This window comes from Aethalodelphis obliquidens, unplaced genomic scaffold (genome assembly GCF_003676395.1).
Source record: "Aethalodelphis obliquidens isolate GAN/ISIS:26980383/991018 unplaced genomic scaffold, ASM367639v1 scaffold25, whole genome shotgun sequence".
In the NCBI taxonomy this organism is placed as follows: domain Eukaryota; kingdom Metazoa; phylum Chordata; class Mammalia; order Artiodactyla; family Delphinidae; genus Aethalodelphis; species Aethalodelphis obliquidens.
The window spans coordinates 164,101-181,635 of record NW_020837969.1 but is presented as its reverse complement, the minus strand read 5'-3'; the positions used below and the strand labels follow the sequence as shown (position 1 = coordinate 181,635).

The 17,535-nt window shown below is 44.2% G+C and overlaps 1 protein-coding gene across 1 annotated transcript in view; it reads left to right on the top strand.

Annotated features, from left to right (window-relative positions):
* The window catches only part of TENM3 (teneurin transmembrane protein 3), a 434,963-nt gene that overhangs the window by 402,512 nt on the left and 14,916 nt on the right, over nucleotides 1-17,535 (top strand). Inside the window, exons 22-24 of the mRNA XM_027122504.1 lie at nucleotides 6,706-6,881; nucleotides 8,674-8,909; nucleotides 16,571-16,867. Coding sequence (XP_026978305.1) covers nucleotides 6,706-6,881; nucleotides 8,674-8,909; nucleotides 16,571-16,867 — 709 coding nt within the window. The remainder of the gene's footprint in view (nucleotides 1-6,705; nucleotides 6,882-8,673; nucleotides 8,910-16,570; nucleotides 16,868-17,535) is intronic.

Sequence of the window (17,535 nt, the reverse complement as noted above, 5' to 3'; positions counted from 1 at the left end):
TGTTGTCTGGGTGTCTGTGGTCTTCTGAACTCATGTTATCTGGGTGTTGCCAAACAGGATAGTGGCTTGACTGTAGGCCGCTGCCCTTTCCGGGTTTATGAAGCAAAGCAATGGCCAGAATTTTGCCCCATCGCAAGACCTCTGAATAAAATGCAACAGCAGCAGAGAAATGTGTGTGTTAACCCCTCTTTCCGCTCCCACCCTTGCAGTTCCACCCGTTCTCATCAGGATCCTCTTAGCCCTGGACACAAACATCATGTAAAACAATACCTTCTTTTGTCTTTCTTATTTTGCATCTTCCCCGTTAGTTCTGGTGATGTGTAGGCAGCAGACAGCTAAGGACCAGATGAACCAATGATTTAAGAGTCGGTTGATTGCTCTACTTCCCTTGATGATGGAAGCATTTTGCATTTTCTCTTCAGAACCTGATTTTTTGAGGATTTCTAACTGACAACATTGCTCCTGAATTCAAAGAAATTATGATTTGCCTGTGAGATCGCTGTTAAAATATACAAACCTCAGTTTCGTTCCCAGAATGCTTACACATAAATTCTTTTGATAAGAGTGTTACAAATCGCATTGTTGCTATTAGGGTTCCAGACAGTCCACCACGAGAAGCTTAAGTCGGGTTCTGTTCTGGTTTTGCCGTTTGCGCACGTCCTTCACCAGGCCTGCAGACCCAGGAGCGCTTTGTGCGTATGTTTGTGTTATGATGAGGTTGGTAATTTTGTTCTGCTTTACCACAATGACAGATAAGAAGCTATTACGGGTTAGCACTGTGAAAAAAGTATTGCCATACAGATGGCAAGGTTGGGGGGGGGTTTTGTTTGGGGTTTTTTTTTTTTTGGTTTTGCAGGCTGTTAAACAGTGAAAGGACATTGGATTAAAGGAACTCTGATAGATGGGAGAAAAGATTCTCCCTCTGTGTCGGGGGGACAGTGGGGGAAAGACAGGTTGATTACGTCTTTCCTGGGAATGCTTACTGGGACTCAAGTCTAAAAGCACACGGATGCAGCCCCACTCAGCAGCTTATTCCGGGTGGCCCTGGGGAAGACGCGGAAGAGCCAGCCATGACTGGCTCCCATCCAGACCAACACCTCCTGGTGTCTCAGCTTCTCAAGACAGGCTGATCTGGACTAGAGAAACCAGTCAGAGGTGACACATGCGTTTAGCTGGCTGGTGTCCATTCCTCTACAGGTGAGGAGAATAAAGGTCTGGGAGAGGAGCATCGCCAACGTTTTAGGAGTAAATACATACATTTGTCTCACCTTTGAGACCAGTTCAGCGTGGGGCTGAATCGCAAGGCAAGGGGGACAGGGCAGCCCACTCAAAAGAGCCGCCCCTCTCAGGGCGACGGCTGCCTCTCTTCGCTGGTTTGCTTTCTTCTCTAAAGCCCTGCTCTCATGGACGCAGATTTTTCTCAAAAACAGAAGGTAATTTTAGAAATGAAACATTTGATTAAAGAAGACATGGGACTTCCCTGGCAGTCCAGTGGTTAAGACTCAGCGCTTCCACCGCAGGGGGCTCGGGTTCGATCCCTGGTCGGGGAACTAAGATCCCGCATGGCGCGCGGGGAGGCCAAAAAAAAAAAAGAAGAAGCCATGTTATGGGGAAGCACTGAAGACAACAGATAATCCTGTTGAGTTTTAAAGAAAACTTGTTACCTTTGTTGAATGATGTTAGTTGACTCTACTGTAATGTATCAACTGAATTGAATGTTTGCTTTTGAACAAGACTTTTTCTGGGTAAGAGTTAAAAGGCTTAGAACAAGCTAACAGACAACAGAAATAAGTATATCAGATTTTTTAATGCAACAAACTACATGTTAATTGTTACCTTATTCTTTTTACCTTTAGTAGACACTTTTAAAAGTGTCTAACTCACCAACACGTGGTGTATAATGAAGACAGAACTATAATAAATTAGTTTTGTTCTGATGTTTTAGACCACTTGCAAAAAAAAAAGTTTCCAAGAACTTTGTTTCTACCTGAATACATTTGCGGTATCAATAGTCTATTGACCTTGGTTGGTGACAGTCTCAGTCAGTGTTTCTCTCCATTGAGGAACCACTAGAAGATGTTTAAGCAGAGAAGCGTGGTACTCGGGGTGGGTTTCGGAAGATGGATTTGGTAGCCGTGAGTATGGGGAGAGGCGACAAGACCAGCTTTTGAAATCTAGGGTGGCTGTGGGAGTGGGAAGATATGTGAGAGACATTGTGAAGGAAAAGTAAAGAGTTGGGAACTTCTCCTGTAAAGGGAAGCGAGAGAGAAAATTTCACGTCAGAACGGAATCAGCGTCTTCAACTGAGAAGGTCTGAGGCTCTGGCTTTCCGGGGCATTTGTCGATAATCCCGCTGTTTAGGAAACGTAAAAAGAGATTTAAAAATATACCACAAAGGCTAAAACAGCAAGTATAGGCAAAAAAACGCAAAATCAAAATTAAAGACGAACAAACAGAGAAACATCAGTGAAGAGCATCACAAAGGTCGTGGGGAGCCTGAGGGATTTGCCTTTTCCAGCAAAAGGGGCCTTTGTCAAGAGGGGTCAACCGGGAGTAAAGAAGAATGTGCTGTGCGATGAACTTGAAGCCGTGCGGCTGCGACCGGATGAGTGGAAAGGGGGGCATCAAGTTGATGTTCTAGTCAGATTCCCTGGAGCCTGTCGCACTGTAAATTCAAGAAGCTCATAAAAGAAAACCATGTCTCAGATCTACAAGCTGGGCAGGCCTGGTTCACCAGCGAGGCCAAGCAGCATTCCGTAGAGCCGCGAAGCTGTGCGGAAGCAGAGAGTATGTCCAGAGGCGTGTGTTTGATGGGAAGGCCCCTGTTAGCACCCGGGATCAAAGCTTTTCAGAGGACAGGCGAACATCGGCTGCTGCGTTGTTTTTCTGCTTTTGCCAGAGAAGGGATCGCCTGCCACGTCTGAAAGGCATCTTGGCCCCTTGTTCTCTCTCCCTCCCTTATCCGGCATCCCCTGGCAATTCTAATGGCTGCCATCCATCTTGTTGCATTTCTGTTGTCATAGATGCGAATCTGTGCAGAAGTTTCCACAGATCCACAGTGAAATGGAAAAAATAAATAATGATGGGGAGAACGTTTTCATAAAGCTTTACTGGTCCTTGTCAAGAACCTTCACCCTGAAGTTAGGTCCTTTCTATCTGTGGCATGAGTAATGGCCTTTCTTTATGAAATGATGCTAGTTAGAGGTGAGGAGTTTTTATTTAAAAACTCTCTGTTGGGCCCCAACTTTATTTTTTGTGCTGGTTTGTGAAATCGGCAAGTCTGGGAAGGAGTCCCTGCTTGCCGTGTCGCCCCGCCCCTGGGCTCCTTGCTTTCCTTTAAAACCTTCGTCACAGTCCCCAGTGATGAGCCTCCCTCTACCATATCAGGGACCCTACGCGGGCCCTCCGCTTCAGTGGGCTCTTCTGCTCCCTGACCTCACAGCCCGTCCGTCCTCAGTCCTCTGCACCCTCTCCCTGGCTGTCTTCCTGGCTGGAATGTGTCCTGTGCCTTCCTTACTCACCTGTATAAATCCGCATCGATTTCAAGGCCCAGCTTAGGTCCCCACCTTGACGTGGCCCTTCCCTGCTCTGCTCCAGGACGATCGCTCCATCACCTGCCCTCAGAGGGTGGGGGACTCTGGACCACCAGACTTCTGATGCTCTGTGTACCCACGATCCCCTCGCACCGTGACTAGCCCACAAAGCTCATTCAGAAACTGGTAGGTGACTGGCGGGGTAGACGCTCTGAGGGCCCTTCCGAAATAGCAGCTTTCCTGGCCGGCCCTGTGCGAGCCCTTCAGCCCTTTTAGTGCCTTAACGTAGATGCAGCCACTCGTCTGAAGGCACAAATTGAGGACTTCCAGGGCTAAACTGTGAAACTGGGCCACTAAGATGCCCGCTTAACCCTCTGTCATTCTAACTGCACTGCCTACAAAGGCTGCTCGTACTTTTATTTTCCAAAGAACCAAAGGCTAATAGGTTAGCGTCTGAATGTGCAGCATCCGATGCTCTATGGCCATGCGCTCAGCATCCTGTGATAGGAAATGCCTGCCCAGCAGGACAGGGAACGTGGGGTAGGCCAATGAAAGAGCAGAGGCAAAGGTTGGAGAAGTGCTTTCTGCAGGAGAAAGGTGACAGACCTGCTTTAGATTGGACGGAGCTAGAAAACATAAACCAGCAAAGGGGTCGATAAAGGGCCGGTGAGTGACAGCAGCAAGAATGAATCAGCAGAGTGCTGGCAGGTGGCATCACCTGTATAAAGCTACCGTTCTCCACTTCAAGTCAAGCCCTGTGATTTGCAGAAGGGCTAAGGGACCTGGGTCCAGTGCATGAAAGTTCCAGTTATGGCCCCATCGTGAGATGCAAAGAGAGCCAGACCAAGTCACCTGACCACATCATATTTTCGTTTTTCCACCTGTAAAATGGGAAGGGGGTGGGGGCATAGTGCAGCACTGAACTGCCTTTTACGTAGGAGCATTCCAAAGGATGTTAGTTTATTTTTTCAATTTTTCTATAGCTTCTTTTTTTTTCTTCCAGTATTATTGAGATATAATGGACAGACAGCACTGTGTAAGTTTAAGGTGTACAGCATAGTGATGGGACTTCCATACATCACGAAAGGATTATCACAATAAGTTTAGTGAACGTCCATCATCTCCTATAGATACAACATTAAAGAACGAGAAAATACACATTTTTTGCTTGTGATGAGAACTCTTGGGATTTTTCTCTCTTTACAACTTTTATATATAACTGACAGCAGTGTTAATTCTATTTATCACGTTGTACATTACATCCCTAGTACTTACTTATCTTAGGGTGTTCGTTTCTTTAAAACACAATAGCTTATTTTTCATCGTATCCTATGAGAAATGTAACGCGCTGCAAGAATTATGTCCAGGTTAAGATTGCACTTTAAGCTGGTTTGGTCAGTAATTCTGTAACTCTGCTTTGCTGCATAAATAAACCTATGCTTGTTTGTTTCAAGAGTAATAATTTCTTCAAAAAAGCAGTTTTGGTTTCTTTCACTGATGCCTTAATCTGCTGGGGGCATTTGGGTTGCTGGAGAGGGAAGGGAGTCTGCTCTTTCACTTCAGCTCTGCCTTTTATGGGTCCAAACAATGATTACACTCAACGGCGCATTTTCTCTCTCTCTCTCTCTCTCTCTATCCCTCCCTCTCTCTCTCTCTCTTTCTCCATCCGTCGCCCGCCTCTTTCTCCTGAGTGCCCGTTTCTGCCGCTGGCGAAGCAGCAGGGCGAGTTGTCAGATCAAGTCAGGCAAGCCCACGATCTGAGTGATGCTGTCCCAACTGAAGTAACGGGCCCTGAACAGACATCCGTCTCCTTCCTCCCTTCTGCCTTCCTAGCTCCGCCATGACATTGGCCTTCTAGAGTCTGCTCCTAATTCCTATAACCACATTTTTCAAAGCTAATTTTTACAATCTAGAAGCCCTCTCTCCTTCTATTCCAAAGTATCATTTAAGTCCTTTTTTCTACCCCTTATTCCCTTGTTGCCCCACGTTTACACCCATTATTAGGATCCTCTTCACTGTTTTTCCTCCTCTGGTAGCTTCTGTCTTTCGCTAATAAGACTCTTTCTCTCCTAGTTCTGCATCTGGGCTTATTTTAAGTAGGGTATGGCTCAGGTCTCCATTTCACTTAGACCTTTTATTGATGAAGCAGCCTTAGTATTAATATGAAATCCAATCTTAAGTATATTTTTTGTCCCAAGGAAGTCCCTGATTTTTCATCCAGAATTTACATTTTTTTCCCTTTCTTCAAACCACCTTGTCATTTTTGAAATTTTCTCTGGTGCTGCCACCAATAGAAAAGTCACCCCCAAAATCAATTTTTTAGTAAAATGTAGTATCTGTAATGCATATTTATGATAATAATAGCTTTTTAAATATATCCTAACACTTAAATTATAGGTGCCTCTTATATTTATATGCTAAAAAAAAAAGTGAGGATATCATAAAAAAGCAAATAGTCATTAAATGTCAGGAAATATTACATCTCATTTCAGTAAACATGATAAATCATCATTCAAGATATCACCCACTCCTACAACATGAGTATAGACAAGATAGATTATCTCCACCCCGCCAACATTAAGTCCCAATTTACCATTATAAAGTAGGTCAATCACTGAGAAATAAAGTCTTTAGAAAAGGCCTTATTATATTAATTTGTTGAAGATGTCTCAGGATACCAAAGGAATATCTTTACATATGCAAATACTTACATGCATGTACATATACTGCTTTACAAAATTATATATATATTTTTCCATATTGCACTGCCATAGAGGGCATAAGTTAGTAAAACTTTCAAAAAGGATATAACAGTGAATTAAATCTACTTTATAGAAAATATGGAGGAATACTAAGAAATTTAATATCAGCAAACATGTTCCCTTTGAAACAGCAAATTAGATGTGCAGGAGGAATGTGGTCACACTTGAGAGAATAACGTGCTGGGGAGGGGAGCTGCTCTGTTTACTCTTGCCCTCGCAGGTGAGGCTTCTCTGTGTTCAACAGGCTTCCGATCACTTCAAAGCATGTTTGAAGTCCTCACTGCACAGCTCATGCACAAAGACAAATATTCTTCCAAATGTGTGCAGCTACTGTTGCTGCAGACTCTCTCATGAGTAAGAAGAACTTGCAGTTTCCTATTTAATGCCGAGTTCATGCCTCTTTTATTCAGCTATGACAGTGAAGGTCGTCTGACAAATGTGACGTTTCCAACCGGAGTGGTCACAAACCTCCATGGAGACATGGACAAGGCTATCACAGTGGACCTTGAGTCATCCAGCCGAGAAGAAGGTGTCAGCATCACTTCAAACCTGTCCTCCATCGACTCATTCTACACTGTGGTTCAAGGTAAGCACGAAAGCAGAGCTTTCAATGGCCCAGTTTAAAATACTACTGGTGGGGCTTCCCTGGCGGTCCAGTGGTTAAGACTTCACCTTCCAATGTAGGGGGTGCGGGTTCGATCCCTGGTCGGGGAGCTAAGATCCCACATGCCTTGGAGCCAAAAAACCAAAACATAAAACAGAAGCAATATTGTAACAAGTTCAATAAAGACTTTAAAAATAGTCCACACCAAAAAAAAAAACTCTTTAAAAAATAAAAAAATAAATAAAATAAAATAAAATAAAATACCACTGGCACCGGGTAGAAAGTGGCAACCCGCATTTTATAAGATGAACCAGGAAAGAGAAGGTGGAAATATAAACCCCTAGAGATATCGATGGGATGGTCTAATGTCTACGTGTAGTGTTTATTTAGTGATATATACGTATATAAAATCACATAATATCTAAAACAATCTGTTAACCTAGAAATGACGGTTTTTTTCTTTCCCATTTAATAAAACACGTTAATTCCCGCTTTTCACTTGCATCTAAAGGCCCTTTGGCATCATCATCACTGCCATGGAAGGCCAGCAGGCCGAGCTTTCCGAATCCGTGCACGATGCAGCATTTGAATCGCGTCTCATGCCATCACTGGGGATTGTGTACCCATATGTGTAATAGCTCAACTTTCCATTTTTTCATTCAGTCTGTAGGTATATATGTCCAATAACTCCATGATGGACCCTCCCACCATATTCCTTTTTGATGTAATCTTGAAAAGGCCTGTTTACAATGACAATTGCAACTGTGAGGTCATTGCTCTAAGACTCATTGCTAAATCTGAGTTAAGCTTCTCTGACTTTTTTTTTTACCAATTCTGTCAGGTAATCTCTACAGTCATCTAAAATCAGTATTGCTTGAATTCATTGCTTCCCCAAATGGTCCTGTATTATTCAAAATTTTTAACTTGAGGCAATAGCCTACAATATGAGAGGGTGTTTTGTACAAAATATGACTTCCTTTTTTTTTTTTTTAATTTATTTGTTTTTGGCTGCATTGGGTCTTTGTTGCTGTGCATGGGCTTTCTCTAGTTGTGGCGAGCGGGGGCTACTCTTCGTTGCGGTGCACGGGCTTCTCATTGCGATGGCTTCCCTTGTTGCGGAGCACAGGCTCAAGGCACGCGGGCTTCATTAGTTGTGGCACGCAGGCTCAGTAGTTGTGGCGCACGGGCTTAGTTGCTCCGTGGCATGTGGGATCTTCCCAGACCAAGGCTCGAACCCGTGTCCCCTGCATTAGCAGGCAGATTCTTAACCACTGCGCCACCAGGGAAGCCCGACTTCCTTTTTTAAAGTCAATTTCAGGGGGAAATATCTCCTTATATTTTTGGTATAGAAGGTACAGATATTAAATCATTTCAAAACATCTTTAACAAAAGATATAGGGATGACTGTTGGGAAGATGTCTTCTAAACCCTTGGAGGAGACACACCAGCCTCTGAAAAGAACACATACTTGGTTCTTTGCAAAACATTTACTGGAGGTCGAACCTTCATTTATTTCATCAGGCAAATAAAGTAGAGAAGGACTTTAAATTCCCTAAAGTTTGCCTTTAACATTCAGCCAAATCTGTTACAGCATGAGATGCCAGAAATCGAAGTTGTTTTGTTATTTTCTAAAAGGATATCATTAAGTACTTTTCATTCCCTTATAAATGGAGTGTAGTCAATGTTTTAGAAATTCATGTCACTTCTAACCCCGCAAGCGATCTGGTGTTTAATGCACACCTACAGTTCGTGTTTTCTGCTGCTTGTTTTCTAGATCAGTTAAGAAACAGCTACCAGGTTGGTTACGACGGCTCCCTTCGAATCCTGTACGCCAGTGGCCTGGATTCGCACTACCAGACTGAGCCACACGTTCTGGCCGGCACAGCTAACCCAACAGTTGCCAAAAGAAACATGACTCTTCCTGGTGAAAACGGTCAGAATTTGGTGGAATGGAGATTCCGAAAAGAGCAAGCCCAAGGCAAAGTCAATGTCTTTGGTCGAAAGCTCAGGGTAAGTCAGTGTCAGAGCGAGGTGACAGCCACCCGGTCCTCCGTGTCATGCTGTGGCCTGTCCATGAGGGCGGGCCTAGGACTCATCTCCTGTTCACACTCAGGGTAACACCTTACCTTAGAGCATGAGTTACAGCCAACCATCAAGCCATCAGATCGCTCATAGAAAAACTATTTGAGAAAAGTGTTTTCTTAATATAGCTTTGATTAAAAATCAGTTCTTCCCATAGAGAATGGACTTGAGGATATGGGGAGGGGGAAGGGTTAGCTGGGACAAAGTGAGAGAGTGGCATGGACATATATACACTACCAAACGTAAAATAGATAGTTAGTGGGAAGCAGCCGCATAGCACAGGGAGATCAGCTCGGTGCTCTGTGACCACCTAGAGGGGTGGGATAGGGAGGGTGGGAGGGAGACGCAAGAGGGAGGAGATATGGGGATATATGTATACGCATAGCTGATTCACTTGGTTATACAGCAGAAGCTAACACACCACTGTAAAGCAATTATACTCCAAAAAAGGTGTTAAATTAAAAAAAAAAATCAGTTCTTCCCTGGGAGACTAGGGTAGCGCATGTAGCACAATTCCAGATAGCTGGATGGCCGACAGATTCTCGTCTTACTGATATTGCCCTAATAACCTTACGCTTTTCCTTTACCCACTCAGGAGTGATGGCTTCCTAATGGGATGGGGATGGGTAAGAGTTGGATGAAATGTTAAAAGTATTCCAAGTCATAAATATGTATCTTGAAAGAGGTGGGTTGGCCTTTGAAAGGTGGATCCTTCCTTTGCATTCTCAATATTTTTAAAGTACAGCTTAGGCACCTAGAAGAGGACCAACGTCGGAAACCCCCTGCCACCTCCTCCCTATTGAAGGGAAACCCAAACTGACGTTACTGTTATGAGAAGTGTGATGACGTTGCTGATTACGCTAGTGTAATTGACCTCTGCAAAGTGTTCTCTGTGTTGCCTTCTTAGGTGTTTTTATTCCTCCATCTCACATTGTGGGCCAACGAGATCTAGAAAGCAAGCTGTGCTTTATGATAGCTGTTTGGTAAAGACATCATAGATTAACTACTGAAACACAGGTTACAAGGAACCACCTTCAAACCACTATAAACTGAACTGGATTCATTCTTTCTATTAGCAAACAGATTTTCATTTATCAGATAAATGTGGATAACTATTCCTAAAATTACTTCCCTTGCTGTTTAAAAAAAAGTTACTTAAAATCAAGGAGAGACAAAAAACATGGAGGATACCATTCATGTCCTTTTTTCAGCACCAAAAAATGGTTAAATTATTATTATTATAACAGGCCAACATTATTTCCCAGGACAAGCCCTCATGGTAAGAAACAGCTACTACATATTGTCTCTGGCTATTTCCAAGAAATAGAAATGAAGTGAGAAGGAATCAGTGCCTCAAATACAGACTGTCCAACTCACAGTTACATTCTAATTCCTCTTCAGTTGCAAGGCAGGGGTTGGGACTCTAGATGCACGGTCTTCTGAAACCAGTGTTGTGCTCCCACCTCACCCGTCTCCCAGGCTATGGGAGCCTGGATGCCCTAGCTCCGGGGCCCTGCACCAGGAGTTCTGGTGGATAGGAGCTGGGGAGGCTGGAAGGAGGTTATCCCGTGAGAAGGGCCAGAAGAAGATGGAATAGAACCTCAGAAAGAAGAGCATGATTAGGGGGCAAGTAACATCATGGGAAGAAAACAAGCTCCAGGCTCATTCCGGGGTCGCTTTCAGAGGGTCTTGGTCTGTTACCAGAGTCAGCACCAGCCCTGGCCTTTTCTTCTGCCGAAACAAGGAACTGAGCTGCCTGCGTGCCTGTCGGCTGCTACCACTGACCGCTGCCCCGGGCCGTGCTTCCTTGGGTCACTGCAAACTGGAAGCTAGTTCACAGGCTTTGTCTTAGTCAGCTACCCCTACAGCAGGTGTGGTGTGCCCGTACTCACACATACACACATGCACAGAGTCCCACGTGTACCTGGACACGGGACTTACTTCATCAAAAGATACGAAGGTTCTGCTCACATTTGTGCTCAAAAAATGTGGGTTCTAGATCAGGCTCCACTTTTTACTAATAATAGATCTTATAGGAAAATCCTAACATCTGTAAAGCTCATTTTCCTTACCTATATGATGATATCCATATCATGACGGCAATAATACGATATTGTCTAGATAATATCCTGACCTTATGACACAGACACGATATAGATTAGCTGTATTATGGATAAATATAATTTGCCCTACCCTGCCGCTGTCTCACACAATTGTTACAGAACAAATGAGATAATGTGAAAATCCTTGAAAAACGAAAGGCATGATTACATATTCTGTAACCCTAACCCAGAGAATCTGAACCATGGGCGCAAACGGTGGGCATTTATTCCCACACAACAGATGGATAGGAAAAATCTGGTTAACTCACTTGTTACGAAAACACAAGAAAGATTATGGGAAATGCTTTGCCCAGAAACTGACCACGTCACATGTGGCCCACTGTTCTTCGAGACAAGCTAGTCTAAGTGCATCCTTCTTTTTCCTTTTTAATACTGATTTTCTAGACATAAAAAAGGAATTAAGAAGAGTAGAGGAAAAAGCCGATTTTAAGTCTCTGATTCTCAGTCTCAGATTCTAAAGGAAGAAAACACCTCCCTTTGGGGAGGAAGAGACCAGTGCACACAGGCATGGGTGTGAGTTTCTTTCTAAATACCAGAACGAAAATGCCTCAGCAAGTCATTTCAGAAGATACACTATTTAAAACGGCCTGTTCGTTCACACTGAAAGGAGATTTCCAGCTGATACGTGTGATGGCTCACATAGAGACAGTGCCAAGATCACAAGGGAGGGTTGCGTACTTTCAAGAGAGATATGGGAACATATGTTTATGTATAACTGATTCACTTTGTTATAAAGCAGAAACTAACACACCGTTGTAAAGCAATTATACTCCAATAAAGATGTAATAAAAAAAAAGATAAGATTGGATGTGCTAGCTCGGCTTGCAAATTTCATCCTCTGGATTCTGAGAGGAATTCTAGGGAGAAAGCAATGGCGTGAAAGTCTCGTTGGAGGACCGGACCTGTGATCTGCCAAATTAGGGCGCAGAGGAGGAAGGAGGGGCGTGACGCGAGGCCACCGGGGCCTCTGAATCAGGAATCAGAGTCAGAATCAGCCCGAAGAGCCGCCCGTTTTTACTCCACCCTTTCCTGAAACAGAGGACGTCTCCTCTCTTACCTTTCATTATCTCCTAGCAGAAACGTCTTTTCATTTTTAAGTTACTGGCCTAAATCTAGCTATGGCCTGACACAGGGTGGGCCCTCAAATATTTATTCAATAAATGAAAGAATGAGGAAGAGCCAGCCTTAGAATCGGGTTATTTCATGGCCTCTAGATCTTCCTCAGAGAGAAGCTGTAGGAATAGCAGCACATCCTTGCAGATGTTTGACTGCAGGAAACCTAACACTCAGTTGAATAGATCACATGGATATAATAGGTATAACACTAGATGGAGTGGTTTAAAAAGTAAAAAAAAAAAAGCCAAGGAGTACAAAAGGAAAAATTATACAAGAAATGAGCAACATGGAAAGCATTTTCTGTGAAACTGCATTAAGGGAAAGGGGGTTGGATACATAGGGATACCCAGCAGAGGCAATCATGGCAGAGATGTGGGAAAACAGAACAAAGATGAGACAATTCCTTACCTTACTCGCTTGTACCTACATTTTTTTTAAAAAAGACATGCATAATAGTTGCTTGTCCTTGTCTTACAGTATTTGGTAAACAGTCCTAATTTTTGTCAGTGTTGGACTTTAGAACCAGCCTTTGATCAATTCCCAAAAATTGTTATGTTATCCTAATAATAAAAGTCATCTTCTAAACTTGCCCAGAATTCTGATGCTTAAAGGAAAACATTTAGTGGATTACATGAAAAAGAAATTCTCGAAACTTGAAGGCCGAAAGGGTGTTTCGAGGCATGCGTAAATATGATAGCTTATTTAACTCTTATCATGCCCATCACGTCTGTGTGCCGTCCTGTATCTCACTTTCGTCTGACTGGCAGGGGGCCTAGAGTGGGATGGTGCAGAACAGTTAGCACTTGCTGACGTGTGGAGGGGACACAGAACCGCCTGCAGACAGTTGATGTTCTAACAAGGACACCAGGGAGTTGAGATAGTGTCACAAACAGTCTGGATACCTGAATACAGGCTGACTGTGCTTTGTGTCGTCAAACATACAGACATTGTTTTAACCTCTTTGTGCCTCAGTTTTTCAAGCGTTACAGAGGGAAAATAACTACCCACTTCCCGATATCAAAGGGGCATTATGATTGATTGCAGGCATGCTGGACATGATCTTTGAACATGGGGATTTTCCATGCTTACTTAAAAGAAACGCTGTAGGGCTTCCCTGGTGGCGCAGTGGTTGAGAGCCCACCTGCCGATGCAGGGGACACGGGTTCGCGCCCCGGTCCGGGAAGATCCCACATGCCGCGGAGCGGCTGGGCCCGTGAGCCATGGCCGCTGAGCCTGCGCGTCCGGAGCCTGTGCTCCGCAACGGGAGAGGCCACAGCAGTGAGAGGCCCGCGTACCGCAAAAAAAAAAAAAAAAGAAACGCTGTATATCACAAAGGAATTCATGGTGAGCTTTTATCCAGACACAACATTTGGATTCATTTTTATGTAGCTGGAGGTATCGTAACGATCTGATAGAAGGTTTTTCATCTTAGGTGAACTACTCAATGTAACTTGATATTTTTTTATGTTAAAAATATTTATTAAAAGGCCACTGGGGCAACAATGCTGGTCCTCTATGACTGTCAAAAAAAAGTTTGCAAAACAGTTGTGATTTCCTCCAGGTGCAGTCAGCGGACGGTGTTGCAGATGGAAACGTCCCTTGACTTGCGCATTTTGTCTGCAACACCCAAAGGAGAACGTGCAGGCAGGTTTGAGAGGGATGGAAAAAAACGAAACATCTGTTAGTATCTTCTGAAATGTTACCTGTTGAATAACAGTGGCTGGTGTCTGGAAACAGTAAGAACAGTTAAAACCTTGGCTTGTGTTGTGAACGTGGAGAAAAACACAGCCACATTCTAATTCTTTCCTCATTTCTTCAGTTGGAGGACACAAGAGAGGCATTTGTCTGGATAAAAAGAAAAATGTTAACTGCTATCCAGATGTTTGGTCTCGCGGTGCTTCTAGATGTTTCCATATGGTGACATGCGTGATGTGGCAGCGTTAGATGTTCTCCTGGACGCTTTGGTGTCGTGCAGCCAGAGTCCCAAACCAGAGCGACAAATCAGAAGCCCGGTGGTGGGCGCAGGCATGCAAAGAAGGGGTCCCAGGCCTGCCTCTGGCCCTTCTCCCTTCCTGACCAAGCAGCCATACTGGATCTGCAGAGCAGATTCCCTGTACTCTACCCGTAGGAAATTCTGCAGAGACAAAGGAGGGTTCAGGAAGGCAATAAAGACTCGAGATACAAATTAAAATGAATACAAGTAAAACGCAAACAGATGGGGTGCGACTGCGGGCTGCCGTCCATGGAAACTAACTACACAGGCGGCCTCGCTTGGCTATTCGTAGCCTGGAATAACCTGAGGACGGAAAAAGGAGGGCAGACCTAAACGCTCTGTTGTTTTGTTTTGGTTTTTAAATCACAATGTGAGAAAAACAAGAGCCCCAGGAAACCATTTAAATTGTGCAAAGCCTCTTCCTTAAGGCATCACAAGTGTGCAAATAGAAGCTGAAGAGCTGGATTCTGCCAGTTCAGTATTGAGCTCTTTGATATCAAATCACATCTATAAAACTTCAGACTTCAAAATACGTCCTTGTAAGCTAGTAGCTTCCTTCCAAGGTACACAAAGCATCCTGCAAACCTAAACTCATCAAGTCTCACAACATTCACAGACGGCCGAGCAGCTATTCTGCAGACATTTCCATTTGGGAAAACAGAAGCCTGGAAAGCCTTCAGCTGGCTGGTCAGAATCATATAAACTCACTGAGAGCCCAGGGCCTCGCTGCTTCTAGACCTTGTGGTGTGTGGAAATGGGGCTTTCGGACTCCTGGCTGCCCCCTCCGACACAGGTGCACACCCCACAGCAACACATACCAGTTGCTCTATGGCTCGAGGGGTTTTTCTTTTTCCTGCATCAGCTGGATCTGCAGTGACAGAACTGAAAACTTAAGGCCTCCTCACTTGCATCCAGGGCTCTGCTTTCTCATTCGTTGTGAATCATCTGGGCGCTTCCCCGGCACCCTGACCCCGACCACTTTGCCTGTTAGGCATGAACTTCTTTTCAGCTGATATCTTTACCCTTCCATGGACTTCACAGTCCTCCCCCTGAAGAGCTAATTGGAAAAGTTTAAATAAAGCTTAAGGAGAATTTTTTCATGGGCCTTGTTTAATGGCCGTGATACAAGGCACAAATTTTTATCCCAGATTTTACATAAATATACGTGTATATTATGTATGGACATACATGTATGTTTACATATATTGGGGGGGGGTGTGTATAAGTGGTGGGTATATATGTGTGTGTATATAAGTGGTGTGTGTGTGTATAAGTGGTGTGTGTGTGTGTATAAGTGGTGTGTGTGTGTATAAGTGGTGTGTGTGTGTGTGTGTAAGTGATCAGCTGGCACTGTCTGTTTTGAAGGTTCTAGCTAGGACATGGTCAAGTAAAATTAAGATTTTCCCATTTAACTTGTAACAATCCAAACAGTTAATAAGCATTTTGGTATGGACAAGCCACCATCACCACAAAGGTGCAGTAGAAAACCAAAGAATGGACTGGCCCTTGTCTTCTGCAAACACTGTAGACCATGTGTAAAGTAGAATTTAACCAAGGCCACGTGTCCAGCACAGTAGCAGATGCTGGCTGGTGTGTGCCCTGGACCACAGACAGTAACAGCCAGATGTAGTCAGAGATTCTGGACGTGACACAGAGACCCTACGACAACAGCATGGGGCTAGATTTGTAAAGTAAGCACAGTGGTCAGACTGTAGATGTGGGAGTGAAGGATCTGAAGTCCTTGCCAGTGAACCAGATGTTATCAAAGAAAAAGGCATTCCAAAAAATTGTGACACTTCAGCACGTAGCCAAAACCAAGGGTCATGTTTGTAACCTCCCGCTATTTAAACTAATTAATAATTTACAGTAATGTGGGTTCCACATTATCTGCTCTTAACTGCTCCTCGAAGGGCTAGAATCACGTTTACCACCGTTTTATTTAATGTAGCCATGATTAATCTAGTAAGCAATTATTTCCCAATGTCTTCTGGGCGGGGCGGGGGAGGGATTTGAGTAATGTGCAGAGATGTCAGGTTTACCACCTTCCTATCTTCTGAGCAAACTTGAAAGCAAATGCATTTCGGCATTTTTCTTATCAGTTGCTTAAGGTTACAAAATTTAATTGAAAAGGTTTTGAACAAATGCCAGGCTGTATTTCTGCTTAATGAAACCTTTTAAAAGAGCAGTTAATCTACTGCCTTGCACTTGTGCCCAAGAAGTTGCTAAATTAGTTTACTGACAAAGAGAATCAATCATCATAAGCGGTGTTTAAACAATAGTGGGGACCCTGAGGGGTAATAAGGGGCTGGTACTGGAACGGCGTGATTTATTTTATCCTCTTGTTTGCGTGGTAACAGGTTAATGGCAGAAACCTCCTTTCAGTTGACTTTGATCGAACAACAAAGACAGAAAAGATCTATGATGACCACCGTAAGTTCCTCCTGAGGATCGCCTATGACACCTCAGGGCATCCGACTCTCTGGCTGCCAAGCAGCAAGCTGATGGCCGTCAATGTCACCTATTCACCCACGGGTCAAGTGGCCAGCGTCCAGCGGGGAACTACGAGCGAGAAAGTAGATTACGACGGACAGGGGAGAATCGTTTCCCGGGTTTTTGCTGACGGGAAAACATGGAGTTACACGTACTTGGAAAAGGTACGCCTGCACACGGAGGGTAAACACAGGTATTTTCCAGCAGTCACCCAAGCGCACTTCCGGGGGGACCAGTGTCACGTGACTGAGCCCCGCTTGTTATTCTGAGTGCCCACATGTAAATCACAGCTGTAGAGCACTGATGAATTTCTGCATCAGCCACGCTGTTTCTCCTCAGTTAGGTTCTCCTCTCCGAGACCCTTTTACGTGATTTGTGCTGTGAACACACAAGCCACAACAGCGCCCACCTGCCAACCTCATGCGTCAACAACATTCACAAATTAGACCTCGAGCTTGTTAGGCATTTGTAAATCATCTCCGTGCGAGCTGTTTCATTTGAGAAAGAGCCTTACGCATTCACACAGTTAAAGCTGTCAGTTTTGCGTTGTTGCCCGCAGAGCTTCGACATAACCATAAAAAGCACATACACCTGACTTATGCATTAGTAACCAAAAGAGGCTGTTTTTTAAAAAAGCCGCGCGTCTGGTCCTCTGTGGCCTCTCCCCTTTCTTCTGCATGTAAAGGGCAGCCATTCTTGGGACCTGTGCACAACACCAAACAAGACTTCAAGTCATACGTGTGCAGAATGCCAGGTCGTAGATGCCAGCTTTCGGGTAGTGACTGGGGTCAAGAGAGAATGAAAGGAAAAGGAAAAAGGAGGGACTTCCCTG